The 15,386-nt window shown below is 36.5% G+C and overlaps 1 protein-coding gene across 1 annotated transcript in view; it reads left to right on the top strand.

Annotated features, from left to right (window-relative positions):
- The first annotated feature begins 65 nt into the window (after positions 1-65).
- The window catches only part of LOC101310735 (exocyst complex component 2-like), an 18,924-nt gene continuing 3,603 nt past the window's right edge, over positions 66-15,386 (top strand). The window contains exons 1-16 of the mRNA XM_004306372.1: positions 66-434; positions 513-673; positions 782-870; positions 955-1,149; positions 1,225-1,352; positions 1,441-1,599; positions 2,294-2,398; positions 4,726-4,800; positions 9,422-9,559; positions 9,634-9,816; positions 10,966-11,109; positions 11,533-11,659; positions 11,743-11,953; positions 12,852-12,967; positions 13,053-13,287; positions 13,991-14,084. Coding sequence (XP_004306420.1) covers positions 66-434; positions 513-673; positions 782-870; positions 955-1,149; positions 1,225-1,352; positions 1,441-1,599; positions 2,294-2,398; positions 4,726-4,800; positions 9,422-9,559; positions 9,634-9,816; positions 10,966-11,109; positions 11,533-11,659; positions 11,743-11,953; positions 12,852-12,967; positions 13,053-13,287; positions 13,991-14,084 — 2,529 coding nt within the window. The remainder of the gene's footprint in view (positions 435-512; positions 674-781; positions 871-954; positions 1,150-1,224; positions 1,353-1,440; positions 1,600-2,293; positions 2,399-4,725; positions 4,801-9,421; positions 9,560-9,633; positions 9,817-10,965; positions 11,110-11,532; positions 11,660-11,742; positions 11,954-12,851; positions 12,968-13,052; positions 13,288-13,990; positions 14,085-15,386) is intronic.

Here is a 15,386-nt window from a genome sequence, read left to right as displayed (position 1 = left end):
GAAAGAAAAGCAAGCAGAGTCTAGTTTGTGATTACCAAGCAGAGGAAGAGGCTTAGAAGTTTGTGATGTCGAGCGGCAGTGAGGATGAGGACGAGCTCCTCCAGATGGCTCTCAAGGAGCAATCTCAGAGAGATGTGAATTATCAGAAGGCAGCCTCGAATCGGAGACCCGTTGCGAATTACGTCCAAGCCCCTCCGCCTCCTCCCAACAAGAAGCCTCCGGCGCAGCAGCAGAAGCGGCGCGTGGTTGACGAGGACGACGAATCCGATGTCGATATGCTGAGCATATCCAGCGGCGATGAGGACTCCACCTCCCGAGATCAGCAACGCGTGCGCTTCCGCGGCTCTTCTGGTGCTTCCCGACCCAAAGACGACGACGCTGCTCCCTGGGACGGCGACGAGCCCGGTTGCTGGAAGCACGTCGACGAGGCCGAGGTATGTGATTTCGATTCGACTCGATTCCATTCGGATTCAAATGGTTTAAGCTAATTTCTGTTTTGGTCGTGTGTTTAGCTTGCTCGCAGGGTTCGTGGAATGCGAGAGACGAGAGCAGCGCCGGTGGCCATTAAAGTTGAGCGTAAAGTGTCTTCTAATGCAGTTTTGGCCAGGAAGGGACTAAGCACATTGCAGTCCTTCCCTCGTGGCATGGAGTGCATTGATCCCCTCGGCCTCGGGTCGGTTCACTTCCACTTCACTTCAATTCGTTTCCTCTTTGAATCCATCAATACTCTTGTGTCTTACACTCCTTCATTGCATTTTTGTGGTGTCTTGTGTTACAACAGCATTATAGATAACAAAACTTTAAGACTCATAACCGAATCCTCCGACTATTCTCCAACCAAGGATGACAAATTGGATAACACCCTTCGTGGTAATGCATCCTCGCATTTCTACTAGTTTTTACATCCCAATATGTCCATTCCTCATCCACCATGTCTCTACTTCACATTTGCAGAGAAGTTGTTGTATTTCTCTGAGAAATTTGATGCCAAGCTCTTCATCTCCCGGATACACCAAGTAACAAGTGCAGCTGATTTGGAGGCTGGTGCTCTCGCTCTTAAAAGTGATCTTATAGGACGCACTCAGCAGAGAAAGCAATTGGTCAAAGACAATTTTGACTGCTTCGTCTCTTGCAAAACCACAATTGATGGTATCAAAGCATCACCCTCTCTCCCGTTTGCTTCTGTTGTATCTCGATTTTTCATGTGGAAGATTATCTTTGCAGATATCGAGTCAAAATTAAAACGGATTGAAGAAGATCCTGAAGGTTCAGGGACTGCTCATTTGTTCAAATGTATGGAAGGAGTCAGTTCATTGGCTAATCGTGCTTTCCAGCATCTGTTCGAGAGACAGGTCAGTTGGACTTGAATTTTCGATTTTGTTGGATAGTTTATACCTGTTTATTCAACTCCAATTTCATCAACCTTTTGAATTATTATAGGCCGAGGCTGAAAAGATTAGGTCAGTCCAGGGAATGCTCCAGAGGTTCCGAACGCTATTCAACTTGCCCAGTACAATTCGTGGTAGCATAAGCAAGGGTGAATATGACTTGGCTGTTAGGGAATACAAGAAGGCGAAGTCAATTGCTCTCCCTTCTCATGTATACAACCATCTCTCTTATTTAATTTTGTTTTCCAAATTCACTAATTTTGACGCTCATAAGTGGTACTCATTTTCATGCATCAAAATATCTCGTTGATTGACTTTTTCAAAGTAACTTTGTGGTGCACTTCTCGTATTAATAAATAACATGCCCATGACTGCATAGTAGATTAGCGTAGTTTAGTTCTGTCCCTTTTTTTAATCAATTTTGTTTTTCTTTTAAAAATTCTCGTATGTGTTTTTTATGTAAGGGTTTGATTATACGGAGACGTTTATTGGAATTCTTTAAGGCGGTGTATGCTCCTCTTTATCTTGCAGGGGTCAATGAATCTCTCCTTGATCCATTTCAAACTTTCTTCTAAAGAGTTTTCAAACATTGAGTTGGAAGTTTCTTTTGATTGACTATCATAAGGGAATTGTTATTTACTTGAACTTTGTTTTGTTTTCTTTGGAGTAATGTTGAATCATTGCTCATTTTTCCCACTGCAATGTAGTTCAGTAGTATTAGGAAGGAAGAGATCCACTCTGGTGACTTTCCTAATACTGGCTTGAATGTACCGGTTGTCTGATAATGATCGTTGCAATACCTCCTTTTGTTAGGTTTTTAGGCAGGATACTATTTCTCAATCTGTTGAATCAATTGCTTTGGAGTACTATTTTCTGAATCACACTTCTCTGTCATTCAATTGCAGGTGGGAATACTCAAACGTGTTCTTGAAGAGGTTGAAAAAGTGATGCATGAGTTTAAAGGCACTCTATACAAGTCTATGGAAGATCCACAAATAGATCTAACCAATGTAAGCTTAGGATGTAAACTATTAGCAAGTATTTACTCTTAGCAATAGTAAACATATATTTGTTAGTGCTTAATTACAATACTAGCCTCTCGCACACACTTCGTGTGGCCCAGCACTATGTTTTGAATAACAATATAAAAGGAAAACAATAAATTTGAAAAGGACACAAAAAAGTACTAAATGAAACGAGCAGTTTTGTGGAGATGTATTTCTTTCTTCTTTTTATTCGCAGTATCATGCAAATTGATTGGGGCAGATTCAATAGACGTGGCTTTATTTTTGATTTTTACCTTTATTTTGTAATTTGAATGTTTTAAAAAATATTAACCTTATATAATAAACATACATGTCTAACTAAGGCTTTTTGGGGATTTCAGAAATTTAACCATCTTAAGCCTTGTTTGCTTAACATGTAAGATACAGGTATTTTTCGTATTAATCCTCAATAATATATTTTTTTCTACCCTCCACTTCAGTTGGATGAAATAATAAGCTAGTAGAAAACCAAGTCACTAGCAAAATAGCTAGTGACAAAAACACTGATTGGGTTAATTCCATGGATAGGCTTGGAAAACAGTTTACTGTTGCTAAGCAGGTCCTCATTCATACATTAAAGCAGGGAAGTTGTAAACTTCTGAATATTGTGGGTTGTTTCCCCTTTCGTCTTTCATAAGTGGGATTATGAGCATGTCTGAGTTCGGGGTAAAATGACCCCGTTTTAATCATTCAGCTATTCAGTTGTTGATGACAGTAATGAAATGTTATAGAGGAGAGAGTTGTGATAGTAAAGGGCAAGATTCCATTCAAGAAGAGGGCTTAAACATCATGACAATAGATGTTTGTGCAAGAACGGCAGCATGCCAGCATGATATCCGAAAGTTTATAACCATGCACCATTTATTCCTATAGGAACCTATTTTATAATTTTGGAGTATGTGTCAGTCTTGATAGTAGTTTGGTCTTTTTCTCAGAAGTGAAAGGAAAAAAAGGTGGGGAAAGTTATGCTACCTTGTTTGCTACTACTTTTAGGACCTCGGGTGAGTGATTTAGTGGTCAGGTGCTACCAATTCGACCTCCTTTCATATTATGCATACGGTTTTAAGGAAAAAGCAGACTGTTTTTATGTTTCATAAACACCCAGTTAGGCAAAAGTAGTCGTGAACTAATGTCCCGTTACAATGTACAGGGACCACATGAAATGGGGACAAAGCCCCCTTTTGGTTTGCTTGTGTGTTGATTCTGAAGTGGGAAGGTGGGGAAGAAGACAAACATATATGTTAGAGCTATGTGAAGGAAAATCGTACGGAAAGTGAAGAAAAGATGGATTACAAATAGAGCAGCATATTGGGTACACAATATTCTCTCTTTAGGAGATGAGCATAAGCTTCATTATTTATTCTTCTCTTAAAATTAGTTGTGGGTGTTCTTTGTTTGAAAGTTAATATGCCAAGGATTTCAATTGTCTATATTTACGAAGACAGGAAACTGGAGATTCGGATAAAATAGGATTTGGTAAGGTATGGGATTGGACCATTGAAAATCTATTTCTTAGGAAATTGAGTATCTAATTTTGGTATCTTGTTGTAGAAATGTCGAAAGAAAGTAACTGATGGAAGAGCATGCACTATTGTCTTGGCTAGTAGACTTTGATGCCATTTATGGAAAGGGTGCTAGTTTGTTTCACTTTGAAGAATATACCAAGTAACGGGGCTTAAAAGGACTAAGATGCTGATGTGATTCTATTGGAGGTTCAAGAGAGGAAAATAGGATCATTTCAAGAGGTTGACGTGTGGCTACCTTTCATAAGATGGTGGCTTAGGAATTAGGAGTCATCAAGTTGGTAAAAGATTTTATCTAATTAGAGAATTGGGTGTGGAGATTAGAAGGGAACTCTTTGACGTGATGCTATTTATTATTAGTATGGATGTTAACTTACTAAAGGGAAAGGGACATGCTACTAAGATACTGTTTCTGAAAGGAGGTTTATGGCAGCGTAAAAAGGATCACTGGAAGAGGTGGAATTTGGTGGTCTAGGTAACATTAGAGGAAGGAAACAAAATCAAAGATGATCATTTTGAGAGGTGAGATTGGTGTCTAGATCAAAACGAGAAGGTTTATTATCCTGTGTGTGGCTCATATTAGCAAGGTAGCTTTGGGATTCTGTCCTTGAGGGTTTAATGTTATTTACATGCCAGTAGATACACCTTATTGTTGTACTTTATTTTATTTGTTTGGCAATTATTGTTGTACTTTTGTCTGAACAATTTTTTTTTATGAAACTTTCTTTCGAGGAGCCAATATATTTGTTTATTTTTGGGTTCATGTAGCTTGAAAATACAGTAAGACTGCTGTTGGAGCTGGAGCCTGAGTCAGATCCTGTTTGGCATTATTTAAACATACAGGTGAGTAATTCTTATTAATGCTTGGATTGGTTTCGTTTTTCTTGTTAAATTCATAGCTTATTTTTTATATATACCCGTTATGATGATTAGGATCCGGAATCACAGTTGCTTGGTTGGTGAAACCCTTTAACTGTTCTTTTTTATTTTTTATTTTGATCAATAACTTCTAGGGTGGTTCTAGTTGCACCTCCCAATTTGCTATGTACACCTCCTTATCAATTTGTTTTCATCAAACTTCCTGATTTACCCTCATCCTTATTTTACAATTTCAACTTTTCATTCGATTGATTCTGGGCACTGACCATCTCCTCTATTCCCAAGTTCCGAGTCTTAACTCTTCATAGCCTGGTCTTTTGCAAAGTCTAATTAATGGTCCACCATATTGAAGACTTATTTGTAAATCATCTTAGAATATCCACCATATTGACCGGCTCATGTGCATTCTCTTTAATTAGGGTTTAGGATTTCAAATGTGAAACTAGAATTTCAATCAATTCAGGTTTTTTCTGATAATTTTCTCATTGGTCGAGATTTAAATCTCCACATATATATATATATATTCCTCATTGATCTGTATTTGAGCAAATGAATAGAGATATATACATATATAGTCATTATCATTGATATGAGATTGAGAATTTGAATAAGAATAAGGAAAAATTCGCCTAGATTGATCTGAGTTTGAGTAAATGATATTGTTTTGAGTTTTCATCGACTTGGGAGAATAATCAATTATAACTAGGATAGGATAGGTTGCAGTTAAACCCCTATCAATTCTTGTCCAATGTAATCGCTGGTGTTTGGATAGGGAGGAAAGTGGGGAATTTATGTCCACCACCGATATCTCCCATGGTTATAATTTGGTTGTTTTTATATAAAGATTTTACCTTTTCCAAAAAAAAAAAAAAAAATTATAACTAGAACAGAGATTTCTTCTCTAGTGCGTACTGGAACAACTCAACAACGTTGGAATGTGTTTCTCAATTTTGTGTGAGGGGTAAAATTGTATTAAATTTTTACAAAAAATAATGGAGGTGTAAAAAGCAAATTAAGAGGTGTAACTAGAGCCACCCTAACTTCTATATCTGTATAATTTTGTTTTGTTTTTTTGTTTTTTTGTTTTTTGTTTTTGTTTTTAGATATAATTCATTAAACAGTAAATGAAGTACTGAACAGTGGAAAAGATATTCACTAAACTTTCCAGTGGAGAAGATATCTACTAAGCCTAGAAAGCGACAGGGGAAGAAAAATAAAATAAGTAAATAAATTACAAATAAATGAAAAAAAAAAACGACAGAGGAAGACGTGACAGCTAAAACAACAATTTGCACCAGCATTCTTTGCAATAAAAGGATCATCCCTGACCACTGCAGAAAATGAAGCCTGTGGCCCAAAGTAAACTCTCACAGGTGATCCCGTCAAATTCAAAACTTCTCTTTCTTTACATCCAACGACCAAAAGAAATGGCCATTAGTGTGTTTCTTTGAAATGAATTTAGATGCAATTTTCCCACCAGCTAGATGGAATTTTGAAAGTGAAAGTCCCTTCTGAGGTTCAGATGATAGGTTGGTTGGATGAAGGGCCTTTCGCTTATTTGGAAGAAATCAGTTTGGGAGGGCTGGAGTTATTGATCGATCATGTAAGTGGATCCTTCTCCGTATAGGACCTATCCTCTAGTTCAATACCAGTCCTTGGTCATGTGCAAGAGGGCTACAGACTTGAGCTTGCCCATTGTTGTAGTAGCCACCGCTTGGCTTTAAATTCTTTATGGCATCAACATAAGTTTGAATGCAACATAAAGTTTGATAACTAATGGTACGAACTTTCAAATCTGCTAGAGTTCTCAAACAATTGCATGGAAGCCCTGACAAACAGTGGCAGTAACTTTTAAGCCTTTGTTTTAAAGGTTTCCAAAGATGATAGTCTATTCCATCATAAATTGGAACGCTGCAATTATCTAGGGCCCTAGTAATTGTTTGTGCGCCCTCCTGGTTATATTGTATTTTGTTTGTTCTGTCTGGAGTCTTTGTTTGCATGGCTCCTAGCTTTTGTGAACCTTTTATCCAGTTTCCCTTGGCTGTTTTTCCTTTTTGTTCTGATCAAATCAGTTCCCCCCACCCCCACGTTAACAAATTTGTGGTAAGAGATTCGATTAGGTAAAGGGTAACTGATGAGGACATAACAGTCAAACCTTTTAAGGTTCATGAGCGAAAGAAAAGGAAAAAGAGAGCACCTAATCATTCCCTTTGCATATGGCCTGATTAATTGCTCTCAGTATAATTTTCCCAGCTTGGAGGGAAAGACGAGTCTGATTCTAGTACTCTCCAAGCTTCTTGTGTCTTTTCAGATTTCCATTTCAGTTTAGAAGTCGTTAAGTATTCTTTTACCTTTTTTTTTTTTAAATAAAGGGCTAGTGCGTCTTAAGATTTCCTTTAGTAGGTCTTTTATGCTTCAGTTTTGGAAATTTAAGAGTCCTAATGAGTCTTTGATGCTAGTTAATGTCAGCTCTAGTATAAATAAGTATAAGTAGCCTAATGGCTGGTCATGTTATGAAATGATGAATAAAATTATCAGAGTATTTTTGAGTTTTCCTGTGAAGAGATTGGTGTGAAGCCTAGTTTTGGTGAGAAACCAGGGAGTGATTGAACCAGTCAGTAATTACTCTGGAGAAACTAAAGAATTCTCCTAGAGCCTAGTGTTTCATTAGGTGTCTTGTTTTATTGTCATTATCTTTTTATCTGTCATTATTCTTGTGTTTTGTGTAGTCTTTAGCTAGAGGGTTCTGGAGTCTTAATGCATTTATTATGGGTAGTTGAGTGGGTAGTTGAGTAGATAGTTATTTAAAGGGGCTCTAGCTTATGTAATATTCAGTTCTGAAAATTCAAAAGCATTAGTTTATCAAAAAAACCAGTCTTTCTAGCTCTAAAGAGTTCTAGTTTCATCCCTTTTTACTATTCTTAGTTACTTCCAGTTCCGATCCTACTAAGGGCCTGCATCAGTTGGTATCAGAGCCCCATGGCTGGGAGACAACCAACCTCTGAGATTGAGCAACTCAGGAGACAAGTTGAGTTTCTGACTCAAAGGTTAACCGAGTTGGAGGCCTCAAGATCTGCTGATGGAAGTGACGACTCAGATGGAAGCTCTGAGAACCCATTGCATGGTCGCACTCTGCGTCAGGAGCCACCTATTCGGGATGGTTTGGATAAAATGAGGGATGGAGTTCCTTTTGGTGTAGAAATTGGCATTGGTTACTGTATGCTGTTCAAATTATTCCTTCAGCCTTAGTGTTGGATTTTTGAAAGTCTGTGATTGTTACACTGATTATCTTCTAAATATGAGTGAATTCTGTTCTGTTGCTCTTTTACGTCCGGTGTCAAAAAGAAAATAAAAGCAAAGAAAATCATAACTAATCTCTTCCGTTAGAAGGTTGTTTCCGATTTGTGCTTGTGTTTTATTTAGACCAGGCACAAGAAAGTGGTTGCTGAAGTCATCACGGCAGTTTAGTTTTAAAACATTTTCAAATAGAGTATGGTCAACCCTTGCATTCGTCAGTTTATTCCCTATTGTCTTCGGGAGAAATTTTATTATTATTATTATTTTAATTTCTTAGGAAATCTTATTTTAATTGGGACATTATTGTGTGGCTTATTGGATGAAAGATAGTAGCTTATTTGGAGGAAGAAAAAGTGATTGATGTTGGATAGATGTGTTGTATTGGCTATTTTGGCTGTGCCCTTGGTAGGATGGAGTAGATATAAGAAAATTTCAGAAGATGGAAGGAGAAGAAGCTGTGCACTGCTAGAGATTTTGTGCGGAAATGTTGATTTTGGGCTCTTTGTAATACTTTAGAAATAGTCCATGCCAATGCTATTCCTTATGATTGGAATGCTGCTGTTGGGGCACCTATTTTGGATTTTACCGTTTTGTTGTCTGCTGCTTACGTGGATATCTTCCCGTACTTTTTAATATTTTTTGTGTGTGTGTGTGTTAACTTGGTCTAATTTTATGATAAATTTATGTGTAATACAAAAGAAAGAATTAAGCTTTATTTTGTACATCCTTTTCTCATGAAAGTAGTTTGAGCTTTTCGGAAAATAGTAAACAAAGTAATTTAACATTATAATGGGAAGAATCAGCTGCGTCTGGATGCAGGCCTTGTTGGCGCCTCTGTCAACTTTTACCTTGGTGCAGGCCCAAACAGGCATCTGTTACTACTTTGAACCCTTATGCCATAACACCATAGGTCCATACCTTGACTAGACTTGAGAATTATTGGTAGAATATAATGTGTAAGTATATATCTCTATATGTGTATTTCAAGTCGACTGTTACAATATTATTATGATGGTTGATTGATATTTTGTTCTTTTAGTATGTGGACATTTAATCATTGTATAAATTTACCTTCTTGTTTTTCTATTATGTAATGAAATAACGTTTCGTAAAACAAAAGAACGGAGAGGTCAAACCATAGATTCTCATAGTAGTCCTTAGAACTGACTGCCAAATGATTACCAGTACTCTCTTAACCAGAAATTGGAGAAGAAAGGCCATAGATTTCTAATATACCTTTTGGTACCTGATATTAGTTCGTAATGTTTTAAGTTTGTTTCTTGTTCAGAATAACAGAATTCGAGGTTTGCTTGAAAAGTGCACATTAGATCATGAAGCTAGAATGGAGACTCTACATAATGTTTTACGTGAAAGGGCTCTGTTTGATGCAAGGTGGAAGCAGATTCAACAAGATACTAATCATTCTGTAAGTGTGCACCTTTTGGGATTATCCTACACTGCTCGGTCAATGCTTAACTACTTCCTTTCTCATAATTTCAGTCAGACGCTGTTACTTCTGAAAACAACAATCTTCTGGTTGATTCTGTGGCGGTCGACTTGACTGGTGAAGAAGTTGATGCTCTCAGAGGGAGGTATATTCGTAGATTGACTGCTGTACTTACACATCACATACCAGCATTCTGGAAAGTTGCACTTTCTGTTTTCAGCGGAAAATTCACAAAGGTATCTTGGACAATTTTTTACTCCATGCTTTTGCATGTATCTAAGATAAGATCTACCTATAATAATTCATATAAACTCTCCTTCTAGTTATATATGTTTGTAATGTCCACAAGCACAAGTATATATTTTTGTGTGCTCCCAAGAAGGAATTGGACACTATTGTCTCAGTATAAATCATTTAAGTTGTTACCTTCTTTTGGAATTATTATTTTCATTTGTTTTTCTGTTGAAATTCATTATTCAGTACAAGTCAATATTATTTTGAAACTGAAGAATACAATGGAGAGAACTGTTTACCACTTTCAGTAAGGGACGTCAAGATAAATTAGACCACTTGAAAAGAGAAACTCTTCTACAGTCCAGAACTCCAGAGTCGAAAACATAAATGAACTCTGAAACAGAATGAAAACTCCCACAGAAAATAATTTAGGTTCCTCAATTATTATTTATTATGCCCCTTTTCGATCAATGTTTAAAGCTAGGGTGGTTGACATGTTTTAAGCCTTGTCATTTTCTGGTCAAGTATTGTAATTAGAAAGCTGATAAGTGTAATCATTCTCAAACTGAAAGGTGCGCTTGTTAGCTGATTTATTGTGTGAATGCATGTAAAAACATTAACCCTATTATCTGTTCAATAGTTACCAATGCGTGTTTTCCAGCGACTACAAATCTTTTTATTTCACTTGTCTTAGTAAAGATGAATTTTATTATGAACGAGTCCTAAAAGTCAATCTACATTCCCCTTGTAGCTTTTAATCTCTTATATGTAACTTCGCTTTGAATTTCAATATCCACTCCCTGATTTCAACGGTTCAAAGGAAAAGGGAGGGTGTTTTGTGCAATCGAAATGATAAAAGTGATGCTGAAATACAGACACACACAGTATATAAAGATTTTATAATCACTATTGAGGAATGCTAAAAAATTTCTTACTTGGCTGTTATATTCAAGTGGTCTGACATTTTGTTCCGTGGATTAATTTCAAATTCCTTTGTATGATCAATCTTAATCAAACATTAAAATGATGTCTCATTCCTATGACTGTTGGGGAGTGTAATCAAGATCGATTTTTATTGATATACTCCAGTTATCTAATATTTTGGTCTATGAGATGGGCATTCAATCTTATAGTTAATCTTAATTTTTCAGTCATCCCAAGTTTCTTCGGAATCAAATGCTACTACTCCAGCAAATAAATCTGAGGAAAAAGTTGGAGATGGGAAATACTCTACTCATTCACTTGAAGAAGTTTCTGTAATGATACGCAATACTATAACAGCATATGAAGTGAAGGTGAGGAAGCTGGCTGAACCATCTTTTTGACAGACTTAATTGGAAACCTTACTTCAATACACTGATTACATCAATGGCGGTGTCTTTTCCAGTGAAGTTGCTAATTTTTTGTGGCATATGCAAAATGCAAAATTTACTTATCATCAGAGTTCTACATTTTTGGATCTTTAATAGACTGCACAACTGGGCAAGCAACTCATATCTACTTTTCATTAATGTCGTCAATTTTTTTTCTTCTTCTCATTCTTCTTTATTAGTTGTCTACTCTTTGATCACCTTCTGTATTAAGCTGAAGAAAAAAGTCGAGTTACATATAAATAGACTCTTCAGTTTGGTCATTCTTTAATATATATTTTTTTCTCAGAGCTTCAGACCGCAAGTTGAACGGGTGTTTAAGAACATATTTACTTTTATGCTCTGCAGGTTTGCAATACCTTTCGTGATCTTGAAGAATCAAATATTCTGCAACCATATATGAGTGATGCAATAATTGAAATATCCAAAGCTTGTGAAGCCTTTGAAGCGAAGGAATCATCTCCATCTATTGCTGGTATCTTTTAGCTTTCTCTTAACCTCAAATATGCTGATTTCTCAATCTCGATACTTACGATGTTTGGCCGTATTTTGCAACAGTAATTGCAACTCGAGCACTTCAGTCCGAGATTACAAAGATCTACATCCTAAGGCTTTGCTCATGGATGCGGGCATCAACGGTGGAGATTTCAAAAGATGAGGCATGGGTTCCAGTTTCAGTTCTTGAAAGGAATAAATCTCCCTATACAATATCTTACTTGCCGCTAGCTTTCCGTAGTGTTATGACCTCAGCAATGGATCAGATCAAATTGTAAGTCTCTATAGCTTACAAGGGTTTTCTGATATCATCAGTGGTAAATAAAATGAAATATATGTTACTTGCCCATGAAACATTTGTACTGAAGTTGTGAATATTGTCGGTGAACTCTTATTGATTAGAGTTAAACAGAACCTTAAGGTCGATATGTCTATTTACACCTTTTCTGAAAGGAGGGAGAACCGTAAGTGTTTGATCCATAGTGAAGCAACCTAAAGATGAAGTTGGATTTTGTACCACTATCTTCCTGAATTTATGATTAGCAAAATAAATAAAGGCTTAATGCCACTTTGCAGCTTCCAAGTGTGTGGTTTTATGCATGTTACCTCTTAAAAAGTTCTGATTTCATCCTGAAGAAATTTCCTTACCTGTGCAATTTCTAATGAATCGAAAAGAAAAACAATTGATAATTATATTTCAATTGCAGGATGGCGGATGTTGTGTGAGACCGTTATTTGTGGAATTTTTAACACAAAATTACCTTCACCGCTATGATGAAAATTTCAGTACATATGAGTCTGATTGCTAGTCCTGCCAAAACACTCACATCAAGTAAAATGTGTCTGATTGCTTTAACTATACTTAGTTTGTGTTTGTTCTTTTTCCCAACTTATAATATTTCAAGGAATTCATTGAACTGTAATGTACAATGAAAATGAACATGAATATATTCATATACAAGATAAGGGAGTATGGATCCTCAGTTACATGAGTTAATCCATTTCTTTAAGTTAAGTGAAAATCAGAACCTTGACTATTCTTGAATTATAACATGACGTGTTGGTTTGATAGACATGCTTTTGGATGTTGTATTTGTCTTTTTTTGCTGGTTCGGCTGAAAATAGTTTCGAAAGCATCTTATGACTGTTATTCACTATTTATTAAATTTTAGGATGATTCAGAGATTAAGGAGTGAGGCAACGAGGTCAGAGGATATGTTTGCGCAACTCCAAGACATACAAGAATCTGTCAGACTTGCATTCTTGAACTGTATTTTAGATTTTGCAGGTATGATGAATGAGTTGCTAATTTTAAATTCAATATGTTTAATATCATTATGTGTTGTCATGATGCTTGCATTGACATTAATCAGGTCACCTGGAGCGTATAGGTAGTGAGCTTGCTCAAAACAGATCAGGCAAAGGAAGCTCACATGTAGAAAATGGATATCCACAGAACTTGGAAGAGAATCTAATATTTGATCTCAGGGGAAGTGTCGTGGGTCCACATCAAAAGTTGTTAATAGTCTTAAGTAATATTGGCTATTGCAAAGACGAGCTTTCTTATGAGCTGTACAACAACTACAAACATATCTGGCTACAGTCGAGGTATGTAGTCCTTTAGTCGTCCCATATTCATAGGACTGCAGAAATGTCAAGATGTTTCTTGCATGTGATCAACTGGAAGAGTTATGATAGATGATATCTGACATGATGTCTGTTACCCATTAAACCCTAGTAGTGTGAACTGGAGAACCAGAAATTCCATCTTGGTTGTTATTGACGCCAAAACATGGAGGAACCTTCAGATCAGATATGATCACTCTATGGTTCGGCTAATTGGGCAGCATCCATGGTAGTATGGGTTTCCACTAATTGACAAAATGGATTGCATGTGATTTGGCTTGGATGAATGTTCTGTATGTTTAAAGATAGTCCTTTACATATTCTTTCGTCAACGTACCATGTGGAATTGAATTTTTTCGCCTTAAAAGATTATTAAAAATACAGTTTGAGTTTCGCAAAATCCTACAATGAATCGGTCAAATTTGTTTGGTCAAATATGATGTAAATTGTTAGATGGCTCGGGTTAAGACTTTTGGTAGGATTTGCAGATGAGCAATGGTATTTTGTATTATATAGTATGCTATATCTTATTTGTTATCATTTTTTCATTCTTGAAGAGATTCACTATGGTAAGCGGCAATAAGATGGATTTTTCTTTTGGTCAAGTATATGGATAAAATAGCCACTGAGCCAACTAATTCTTGTCTAATCTGTTAACTTCCTATATGTTCTGATTCTGTTACAGGGAAAGAGAGGAAGAGGATAGTGACGTACAAGATTTAGTGATGTCTTTTTCTGGGCTGGAAGAGAACGTTCTTGAACAGTATACATTTGCTAAGGTACGATTAATCACCTGAACATTCCAATTAATCACCTGAACATTCCAATATGCATCCACACATCCACACTTATGCTCTTCTTTTTAGTTTGCTACAGAAAGACCTCCAATTCTTATTTTCTTGGTGCACATAGGCAAACTACTACACTTGTATTTTTTCTGGCTCAGCAGTCAACATATAGGCATCCCTAGGTCATTTTTTGCAAGAACATCTTTAAATGTATATGTGCTATTTATCGGATGAAGGGTAAGATGTACATTTGTCACCTGTTCAGTATATCATAAATGATAAAGCTGAAAGGGTAAAGTATCAAGTCGAAGTAGTCGAGTTGGTTGAATTAGAGTTAGGGTTGTGATATAAGTGAACCAGATCATATGTTCAGGCTTCTTAGCATTAGAAGTGCACTCCTATGAAGATCCTGATGGAGATTTTGTTCTTGCTCAAGTTTTTTTTTTTTTTATTCAGATTCCATGATCTGATTAGAAATGGTATGCAAGAAGGGCCAGTCTTCTGCATCCCCGAAAGATAAAAGTTTTAGCCCTAAAATCAGAAGATTTTGTTGATGCATTTCTATAGTAGCAGTGTGGGCCGTTTTAGAATAAGTTAGAGTCTTCCCAAACCTCTATGTAGTGACCTAACAAGAAATCAGTAGTAATGTTTGATGTTGTAGAATCAAGTAGTCAGGAATCATGACATCATGGTTTAAGACTCCAATTTATAAAGGTAGTATCTAGGCAATTTCCCTCTATAAGGCATCATTTGGTTGATCATGAATTTTAGTTTTGGTGATTCAATCTAATGAGTCCCTTCCAATAAACTATCCACTCTTTATTTGCCAATTTAAGGGATCACTTATTAGACTAACTTTTCGAGCACATATCAGCGTCTTGAACATTTTATTTTTTTGGTCTCCATGATATCACTTCTGCAAAATTGATGACCTTTTAAGGTACTGAAAAGTTAGTCTAATAGGAGATCTCTTTAAAGGACCAAAAAAAGAGATTCATCGCTAGAAGGGCCTTGTCAATCCCACAAGCCTTACTTAAGAGGTTTGAGTGACATTATAACTTAAGAGGTCTGGCTCTCAACCCCACAAGCCTTACTTAAGAGGTTTGAGTGACATTATAACTTAAGAGGTCTGGCTCTCAACCCCACAAGCCTTACTTAAGAGGTTTTAGTGACATTATAACTTAAGAGGTCTCGCCCTCAACCCCACAAGCCTTACTATAGCTCAATCTATTGAGCTCGATCACATTGTGACATCAAGCTTAATAACACAACTGAACATACAACATAAATCAG

This window comes from Fragaria vesca, linkage group LG7, assembly GCF_000184155.1.
Source record: "Fragaria vesca subsp. vesca linkage group LG7, FraVesHawaii_1.0, whole genome shotgun sequence".
Classification (NCBI taxonomy): Eukaryota; Viridiplantae; Streptophyta; class Magnoliopsida; order Rosales; family Rosaceae; genus Fragaria; species Fragaria vesca.
The sequence above is the reverse complement of the archived record's forward strand: the minus strand, read 5'-3'. Positions and strand labels throughout refer to the sequence as shown.